We start from the raw sequence: 10,764 nt of genomic DNA on the forward strand, positions 1-10,764 counted from the left end.
ATGGGGCACTGTTTCTCTAGATTTCATCACTGATCTTCCTCCAGTGCAGGGATATACTACCATACTGGTAGTAGTGGATTTATTTATCAAATTGTCCCATTTTATTCCTTGCAAGGGTCTTCCAAGGGCCCAGGAAACAGCTCAACTTTTTTTTTAGACCATGTCTTTAGATATAGAGGATTGTCAATCATGTTGTGACAGACAGAGGAAGTCAATTCACTTCAAAATTTTGGAGTGCCCTCTTGCAAGTATTAAATATTAAAATTCATTTGTCTTCCTCACACCATCCAGAGGCAAACGGAGAAGCTGAGAAAGCTAACCAACTATTGCAGCAGTATTTAAGATGCTATATTTCTTACCAGCAAGACAACTGGACTGATCTCATACCTCTTGCTGAATTTGCTTACAACGATGCAGCATACTCATTAATTGGTATGTCACCGTTCCAGGCAACTTATGGATTCCACCCATGGGTCTTACCAACAACCAGGCAAGAAAGTACCATCTCTCACGCCAGAGATTTCCTGCATGAGAAGCAAGCAGCCCAAAGCCTCTTAAAGGAACACCTCAAACTACCAAAGGCCACATACAAAAAAGCAGCAGATGCACATAGACAAGAGGGACCTAGAATTGTAGAAAGGGATTTGGTGTGGCTTTCTACAAAATTTCTAACTTCCATGAGACCTTCCAAGAAACTGGACTCAAAATTTATTGGCCCTTTCCCAGTAATTAAGCCAATTAATCCAGTGGCTTTTTGTTTGCAGTTGCCAGCATCAATGAAGGTTCACCCTGTGTTCCATCAGTCTTTGTTTGTAAAGGAAGCTGCCCTCTTCATTCACAGACAGCACCCACACACACACTCTAGTAAACAAAAGGAAGAGTACAAGGTGGAAATGGTGTTAGACTCTAGATGCAGAGGGAAGTGGGTCGAGTACTTGATACACTGGAAAGGCTACTCAGAGTCAGAAAGATCATGGGAGGCAGCAACAGATGTGCATATGCCACAATTGGTGCATTGCTTTCCCAACCAGTACCACAACAAACCCCACCCCTGGCAGCTACCAGCATTGCAGGAGTCAGGCACTGACCAAGCAAACAGGAAGAGTTTTTCTATGGGGTAGGGAATAGCAAGAGACTGAGTAGGGGGAAATGTATCAGCTCCTTCCACATCAGGCATGCAGGACCGGGGGGGGGGGGAGGCCAACAGATTCTCAAGGGAGGGGCAGCTGTCACCTCGGCTGGAGCAGATGGCTTACAGGAAGCCTCGTGTGATTTTGGGGAGTTACCAGGAAAAGAGGAGTGATGCAGCTGCATTTCGTTCTCACAGCCCACAGCCTGTTTCCCAAGGGAACTCAGGAGGGGGGATAAGGCTAAAAGGGAAGGTGATGTGATGGAATGTGAGGGGGACCTTGGAAGACGGGGGTGGGGGGAGGAGATGCTGCCTAGGGAACAATCAGATAAAAGAGAAAGGAGTCCGCAGCAGAGTAACGGCCAGAGAAAGAAACTTAGGAAGGACCCGCCCTAACTGATCAGGAGGTAAAAAGGGATGGCGGGAGATTTGTACTTTCAGACTTGCAAGATTCTGTTAATGTAGCCTTACAATAAAATAGAATTAGCTCATCTAGTCATGTTTCCTGTCTGGTTTACCTGGGAGGGCTGACACACCCTCAGTATTGGCTTTCCAGAAACTACTGCAGACTAAGCTGTTCTGAAAGGCATTTGGTGAATGAATTATCACTACTGTACTCACTCTATTGTTGTATTGTTAGCTGATTAATTTTTTTGATGCCATGTCTTTTTGCTGCTCGTGCTTTTACGATGTAAACCACTGGGAGTTGTTTTGAGTCCAGTGTTATAAAATTATAATGAATGAATGTGCTTTTGTGGTGTGACCTCCATCTATGTGGTTGGGACTAAAAATGTAGGAATGACATAAAAAAGTGAGTAGAACATCTGTAAAGCTCACTGTTAATTATTCTGCACAACATCTGTCAAACAGTTCCTTGATCACAAACACATTTTTGTGGTATTCCTGTTTAAATATGAAATTAAGTTCTTGAGGTGTTGCATTCAGTATTATATGCCAAACTCTGTACTTGAAATGATGGATGTGCAGGAAAAAACAGCATCCGGCTGGATAATTCCCCATGGTTGTTTAGTATGTCTCTACTATATTGCTATGTGCAAAAAGCTTTCCTTTAGAAATAAAAGGTTTAAATAATTTCAATCTGATAAAGAAGGTCTGGGCTGTATCTTGCAGCTTTCATCTTATGCTGATGAAACTGAAGGTAAAAATACAGATCAGCTCCCGCATAAATCAACCCAAAGAAACTTCCACAGCACTAAACATAGCTGTTCAGTGTTAGGCTGTACTAAGTGCTCTTTCAACATTTTATGTTCTTTTGAAATCTCGGTGTTTTGAAATAGAATATTTCACATTAGCCTCAACTATATTTTGGAACATCATTAAGCCATTACAATGGCAGCTACAAGGTCAATTATAAGGTTTATAGTGCAGGACAAATAAATGCAGGAACTAAAACCACCAAAATGTCATAAGGATTACATAAGAGATGATTAAGAGGTTTGGGAGAGTAAATACATTTTTACTAGGTGCCCAAAAGAGTAAAATGCTTGCACAGTGCGATTTACCATGAGAGAGCATTTCATAAGAGATCATTACCATAAGACGGGGTCCCCTCTCTAGTAGTTCTTCAGAATTAATAGAACCTCCAGAGTTGAACATAAAATGTGAAGAACAGAGCAGCACAGCTCTTCAGATTTGATTCCAAAAAGGTGGACACAGCTGCTTTAAAGAGTTGCAGACAAGTGCTACACTCACGGTCTTACACATACCAAAGCATCTTTGGGAAATCAGATCTGAAGTGCATGGCCCTAATGGGAAGATACATACATGCGTATGTGAATGTGCTGCATTGTGATTCCAAGAGCATTACAGGACAAAAATAGTACTTTGAAAGAGGTAACAACGTCCGCTAGAAAATTAATCTGCTCAGTTAACCTGTAATAGGCATATGAATGTTCTTATTCTTTATCACAGCTGCTAATGCTGAAGACAAACACATGATGCAGTGGTAATGAAAATAATGTACTGCTTGAAGAAACACTGTCCTTCCTCCATCCAACATGCTTTGATGTCTCCTGTTTCCAAAGGAACTGAAGGTCTCTCTGTGTTTTCTCTGTGCCCTTTGCAACCACCCCAGTTCCATCTTCATTCATCTTTCCATGCTATGTAATGGCAACATTGCTATGCACTCATTGTATAGTTTAGGCTAGTGTAATTAGTGTGTGGTAGACTATGTCTTACTAGAGTTGTGTGAATGAAATGATCACTGTAGGTAAATTACAAATCTACAATTAAACATTTCTGAAAAACTAGATTCACATATTGGCCCTAACTCTTACCCTCCTTTTCAGAACTGGTTCCTAAATATTGCCACAGGTCACCACAATGGTAATTTTCCTTGCTTGCAGAAGAAAGTTTTGAATTTCACCTCTGGCTGTGATACCACAAGGTGAGATTTGTGAAACAGCTAGAATGAAATGCAAAGCTACTTGAATTTCAGGTTTTTTCACATTTTTGTTCCTGGCTTTGAAATGGGGACCTTTTCCATGGTTTAAGACATGAATTTTTCCTGTAAAAAACCCAGTTTTTTGTTTCTCAGTTACATAGCTATGATGCAGTTTATCAAAGAATACAGATTCTACATTAACTACTTAACTGAAACTGATAAAGACAAAGGTAAAAATGAGAACAGGTTTTATGGGGGGGGCAGTCACTAATTACATGAATGGGACTTATCGAATAAGAACATATACCATATAACAACATTCACTTTGTGATAATTATGTTGCTAGGAAAAAAAAGATCCCTAGGCAAACGTAGCTCACAGCTCACCTCAAAAGGGGAGGGGAGGTGCAGATGATAAAAGGACGACAATCAGCAAATGCCAAAACTTTGCAGCTAATTTAATCCAAGAAAACCTTTTTAAAAAATGTCTGGCCAGGCAGAAGGATAGAGACGAAAGGTTACTTGGGAGGTTGAAGGGGTGGAAAAAGGTTGACAAGACCAATTTCTCAGAAAGCATTCCTTCAATATGCTTATTTCCCTAAGATTTTCTAGTAAGGTTATATTCTTTGCACTTTTGGAATCCAATCCCATGGTCTTTTTTATTCTAACTGGTATATATCGCCTGGAATGTTGCTTCTTAAGATATCTGCAGCTTCTTCCTTTGAGATCTTTAAAAAATGTGTTTTCCCCCTTTTATAATGCCAAGGCTTTACATGAAAGCAAGATGCATTCGCACCCTACCTGTGGATTTCTTAGCAGTGGGAATCAGACTCAATGGAGTTCCGCTCTAATCCCTGTATCTTTACCTATCCATGTACCATAACAGGTGCTGAGAATGTCAAGTATGCCAAGTGGCAATGGCTGTGGCTACTGATCACTCTTTTACAAGCTGTTTATCTTCCCCTGTGTTGAGAAAGGGAGATGAGGAGTCTGCAAGCTATGTGCTTCAGCTTTTACTTTTAATTCATAGTCATGGTTAATTCAGTGCAAAAAGGGAGGCAGATGATACTCCTGGTGACAACATAGGCACCTCCATGTTGCTTTCTGGTTTTCTTTGTTAATTCACCTCAATTGAACTGTTTGGATTTTTTTTTTTTCCATAGAAAAGATGTTATTGGATGTAACCTATATTTTTGACAAACCATCTTTGTCACCCTATTGGTTGAAATGTATATTTAGAAATGTAAGGCATAAATAAGTGAAACAACCAAGAGATGAAAATAAAAAATAACACCTATCATGTATTGAACACAGTTGGGAACTTCTGTAGAAATAGATGTAAGTTGTACATTGTGTTCTTGTGCAGCTCCCATTCCATGTGCCTTGCATGGAGAATCTTGCCCAGAACTTTGTACCCAGAGACTCTTGCAATGCCCCATAGAGAACTAGATGATGGCAATGACCCCAAATTCAGAATGGACCCTGTGGTTGCTGTCATTTTGATAAATGACAGCAGGTTAAGTGCCTCTGCAACTCATCCTTTCAGACCTGTTTATTTGGACAACTTTCCACTCAACTATTTGAAAAAGTTACTGTCTGATTAAGCAGGAAAAGAAAATCTAACATGATTATGAAAACAGAAAGGAAGGTCTAGATCTTTTCTGAAGTGGCTGTTTCCTTCGGCAGTGAGGTAGTATCTCTCATAAAGCAGATTTGGTATATGCAGCTATATCAGCTATATTGCACATCAATGTTGTAGCAATAATATATACCATTTGAGGATAATGGTGTGACTTTTTCATACACGTAATTTATAATTCGTATTACAATATAATGCACCATAAAACTGAACTATGCCAGTAACTAAAGAATTGTCTCAGTGGCAAATATCAGAACTGTGTTGCATTCACTTTTTTTGTTACACTAAAACCCATCCCCATAGAAAAGCTCTTAAATTCTGTTTTTCTTGTTCTCAGGTAAATGTCCATAGTTTTCCAATGATTAGGAGGTTCCATTATTTCTTATAAAAGGATCTCATTATGGTGGTAAGGAAGGTTTTTTTGACTCCTAGTGGGCAAATACTCATTGTTGGGAAAATGGTCCACTGCTTCCATAAGTAGGATACTGTCTGTGATCCTCCCTGTATTCCTTCTGCCCCAATTTCCAGCATTCCTAAATTTCCTTTTGCCTGTTTTGCTTTTTCTCCCCTTCCCCACCCCTAGGAAGAAGTACAATATGGCTCCAGTCCCCTGGCTATGTTGATGGACACTTGTGATAAATTTGGAAGTTCTAGTCCAGTTCAAGAGTCATCCTCTCCCAGAAGAACTGAGAACAATTTGGGAAGGAAACCTTACCTTTTGGGAGTAGAGTCTTTTGCTCCAAAACTCTGGAGTACTGAAGGCATGGGAGACTCCTATACGGCCACTTTCCCCAATGGGAATGGATTGATGTCTCCTTCAGCAAGCCCGCAAGCTTCTACCACTTACAGCAATGATTATAGTCCTTTTCCCCATTCCTTCCCAGCCTCACCCACAACTCAAGATCCCTCTTCGTTGCTGGTGCCTAAGGGGCATCCATCCCCTGATTGTCTTCCCAGTGTCTATACCTCCTTGGACATGGCACACCCTTATGGCTCCTGGTACAAAGCTGGCATCCACCCAGGCATCTCTACCAGCTCTAGCAACCCTACCGCTTCCTGGTGGGATATGCATTCCAACAGCAACTGGCTGAGTTCTCAGCCGCAATCAGATGGACTCCAGGCTTCCTTACAGTCCATGCCTAGTCAGGCCCCCATCAGCCCCCAGCTACCCAGCTACACTTCTGAGTTCACAACTTTGAATCCTGCTCCTTACCCTGCAGTAGGCATTACTTCTTCATCACACCTTCTCCCTTCAGGACAACATGTGCTGCCCCAAGACATGTACAAACCCAAGCCAGTGGCCAATAACTCCCTGATGGAAGGAGGGATTGCCTTGAAGTCTGGAAGAGGGGGCTCCTTTGGGAGCACAGCTGGCAGGTCCACTTGTGACTGCCCTAATTGCCAAGAACTAGAGCGGCTTGGGGCCTCGGCAGCCAGCCTGCGGAAGAAGCCTATCCACAGCTGCCACATCCCAGGCTGTGGGAAGGTCTATGGGAAGGCCTCACATCTCAAAGCCCACCTGCGATGGCATACTGGGGAACGTCCTTTTGTCTGCAACTGGCTCTTCTGCGGCAAGCGTTTTACGCGCTCAGATGAGCTGGAGCGCCATGTCCGCACCCATACCCGAGAGAAGAAGTTCACTTGTTTGCTCTGTAACAAGCGCTTCACTCGTAGTGACCACCTCAGCAAGCATCAGAAGACCCATAATGAAATGGGAGTAGGCAAGCCCCCCGAAGGGGAAGCTGATCGAGAAGAGGTTGCTACAGTGGCTAGTTCTCCCAGCGCCGCAGCCCTTCAAGATGGCCTGGCTGGAGAGGAGAAAGATGCCACCAGCCCTGAGCAGAGCAGCCTTCTGGAGATCTAATGGGTACTGTGTGTGCTCCAGCTTGCTTACTTCATACCATCTCCACCATTTCTATTTGAATGCTTCCTGCTAAATAATTTATTTGTGGATAAAACACAGCCACCGTTGCTGTTAGCCGTTCCTCCAGCTAAGATTGTACCTTGTATAAAGCTTCTCTAATCCCAACCCAGAAGCAAGTTCAGCTGGGACCTCAGAAGGTCTATGACTTTGTGGCTAAAGACTCAGAGGCAAAATCTGAAGCTACATCCTCTATCATTCCTAAAGCCGTTATAACCAAAATAGCTACCTGCTCTATGTGATCAATCGGATAATGGCCAAAATGTTGAAGTCCTAATACCGTGTGTAGGACTAGCCAAATAGCAGGCTGGGCAGGACTGAAGTAAGTTTTTCTCAGGGTATGTATAGGAATCACTTTCCATCACCTGTAACCCACTGTGCGTTTGATTCTGAGCACCTCTCCTAATTTCTGGCACCCGTAGGTGGTCAAAAGAACAAGGCAGGTGGCTTGGGCCTGCTTTGAGATTAGGTCAGTGTATCTGCACCCAGGGAACATGCCCTTGCTCCAGAACTCTCAAGGAAGCCAGTGCAACCTCTAACTCAGAAGATGGCAAATAGGCTTGTTAGCTTTAGATGCTGAAAGAGCGCTTATGCCTTTAAGAGTTGCAAGAAAAAGCAAGTTTTACCAGTGATGGCTTTTCAGGTGAATGATAGCACTGATGAGAAAAGCCACAGCTAGTAAAACTGCCTAACTGTGAAGCTCTTCAAGATACGTAAGCCCTGGCAGGATCCAGATATGGAATTCCATTAATAAGCCTCCACCCTCTTTTTAAATAAACTTGGAAGTTGCTGGTTAAAAATTGTTGCCTCAGGACATATAATGGGAACTTTGCTATTAAAATCCCATCCTATTTAAAATTAAACATCTTGGTACTGGGCAGTAGGAGGCCTAGGCAATACTTCAGAGGGACAAATTAGCAGCCAATTATACAGCCATCACTCTACCATCAGCATAACAGGGGTTCTGTCCCCCATTGACCTCCTCTGCCCTTGCTTTTTGATGCAAGATCAGCAAGAATCATGCAATCTGATGGGTCACGCAGTGATCGCTCCAAAGAAGATTTTTGCGTTTTGCAGGTGGTAATTCTGCCTGTTCTTCTGGTTTCATATGAATGTCACATATTAAGCCCATATTTGTGCCATATTTGGAGTATTAGGGACATGACCCTATACAGTATAACTGGACTGTTCCACTGGAGTCCAGAAATAGAGAAATTCTATTCTTTGTTTTATCAAGGTAAAGAAATTTGGGGAGGAAAACCAACCATTTCGTAGGAGAAATGAGAAGAATGGCCCACAAGATGTCCCATATAGGTGCTACAAGGCTGTTTTGGACCTTTCTCTTCCTGTATATTTAATCTAGAAGTATATTTATGCCTTAAATTATGATGGAAAATTGAAAGAGGTGAGGAGGTGACTGGGTTCTCCAAAAAGCCTCTAACAAAAGGCATCTATTATCTGATCAGAATTGTCTCTCTGTTAATTGGGGGGCCTTTCTTTGTGCAAAACAGTACAATCTGCAACTTGCTCTGTTCTTTTTGGTCGTTGCTTCATATTTTGAAAAAACAATGGAATATTTATCATCTTAAAATGCTTTTTGTTTTAAGTTCTGTTCATTTTTGATAGGAAAAAAAAGATTCACATGGATTTGGAAACTCTTGTTAATATTAGAAATACTGAGAAGCAAGTTCTCGATTCATGAGTGTTCTCATTTTTGGAAGGCATCTACTTGGTTTAGCAAGCCAACTATCAGCAGCTTATGTGTTAGAGAATGGAACCCCTGGCACAACCCTCTATTGTTTGGGGGGATCATTCCTTTTCAAAAGTCTAATCTCTGTGGACCTACATGGCTAAATGCTTTTCCATGTTCCTCTGATCTGCTTGCTCTTGTATTCAGGTCAAGGTCCTTGGATAGAAGGAGGAACTCATATGATTCATACCCAACAAGAGGTCATTGCTAAAAACAGCATTCTTGTGTTGAGTTCTTCCCCTCCACCTTGCAGTACTTAGGCACATTATTTCTACTGAGTTTCCTTGTGCTCCCCCTGCTTCCAACATCATTAATTGGCTGTCAAAGGGAACCCCAAATGTGATTAACTCACAATATGGAGAAACTCTAAAGGTTTCGAGAGAGGGGAGCTACTATTAACCAGTTAACACAAAATGCAGTCCAGCACTTTGCTTCAGAAGTGCAAAACATCACTCCCTGTCGTTTGCCTGCTCAGGCAACTCACATGGAAACTCATTTTTGCTTTGGATTTTGCTTGTTTTTAATTTAATAAAAAATAAAATATAAGCTATGTTGGGGGGGGGAAAAGAGTGCTGAAAGAAACTGGATCCTTATGTATGGAGGAACGTACAATCCGATCTGGTGCTACTGTACCACAGTTCTAATAAAGTGGCACTTTTACTGCCTGCAAAGTTACTGCTTTTCTGGAGCCTTTGTAGCTGCTGACAAGCATCCATACTGGGGGAGCCTGGGGTCTATATTAAATATATACATACATTCAAACACATCGACAGATTTCCCTTCTGTAACTCCCAAGAACTGCAGGAGTCCAAAAAGTGTGTAAGAGAAAATAAAGATACCCTTTTATTTCTGCAGTGCCCCGTCCATCCATCTAGATGAGTGTTTCTCAACCTCAGCAACTTCAAGATGTGTGGACTTCAATTCCCAGAATTCCCCAGCCAGCCGTGCTGGCTGGGGGATTCTGGGAGTTGAAGTCCACACATCTTGAAGTTGCTGAGGTTGAGAAACACTCATCTAGAGTGTACCTAGCTGAAGAAGGCTAACCTGGATGACCCCTTTAAAGGATGAGCTGACTGAACTGTGGGGTAACCACTGGGGACCTTGGACCTCCCTCTCTTAATCAAGGGCTTGAGTTTTGCTTTGTTTTGTTTTTTGTTGTAGTAGTAATAGTAGTAGTAGCATCACTGCCCTTACAGTCAGTTACCTTGAAATTGGTGAGGGAGGCAGGCATTGCCTCTAGGGGTCACCGAGGGGCCACGTGGGATTCCCCTGCTTTTAGTTCCCATGGCAAGGAAGGAATTGCGCTCCACGGGACAATTGCCACAAAGCCCCCAAGCTGTCCTTCGGGAAATGGTGACTACTGGAGCTCCCAGCCTCCCTCCCAGATCACCCCCTTGGAACAAAGACTTTCTGTCAGCAGGACTTTCACAAGAGCACAATAGACTTTTGTGAGGAGACAAACTCTCATCAGAAGGAAGGGCAATTACAGGCAACACCAGCCAGGCTGGACTTTAACTCCTTGAGATTCACTACATTATCATGGTTCATACTTGAGAAGGAGATGCCCCTTGGAGGCTAGGCTTACTCATAACCTCAGTACCAGTCTAAGACATGCCACTGCTACATGAGACCAAAATGGCCCCTCCACCCACTTTTAAGAAATCCCAATCACCGTGCAGATACACCTGTTCCCATGGTCTGAGGCAGGCTGCTTCAACTTGTTGCAAGGCTGGGACAGCCCTGTGTTATTTTCTGCAGTATTAAGCCTCTTCCAGGTACTAAGCCCCAAAGATGCTGGTAGAAGATTGTTTTTCTAGCAGTCCAAGGAAGAGCACTGGAATTTTGGAGGTGGGGAGTGGAAGCTCCCGTAGGAGGGCAGCTGAACTTCACTGTGTTGGTAAGTGCAATGGAAAACCCATCTT

General features: G+C 42.7%; 1 protein-coding gene across 1 annotated transcript; it reads left to right on the plus strand.

Moving 5' to 3' along the window:
• Window positions 1–239: 239 nt before the first annotated feature.
• Window positions 240–7,035, plus strand: SP7 (Sp7 transcription factor). The gene is made up of 2 exons (XM_025163769.1): window positions 240–248; window positions 5,755–7,035. Exon 2 carries the CDS (start codon window positions 5,788–5,790, stop codon window positions 7,033–7,035), a length of 1,248 nt encoding a protein of 415 aa, XP_025019537.1. The 5' UTR covers window positions 240–248; window positions 5,755–5,787.
• The last annotated feature ends 3,729 nt before the right edge of the window (window positions 7,036–10,764 follow it).

The sequence above is a fragment of the Python bivittatus genome, unplaced genomic scaffold (genome assembly GCF_059951505.1).
Source record: "Python bivittatus isolate LINGU-HERP-01145 unplaced genomic scaffold, Pbiv_v1 ctg000220_np1212, whole genome shotgun sequence".
Lineage (NCBI taxonomy): Eukaryota > Metazoa > Chordata > Lepidosauria > Squamata > Pythonidae > Python > Python bivittatus.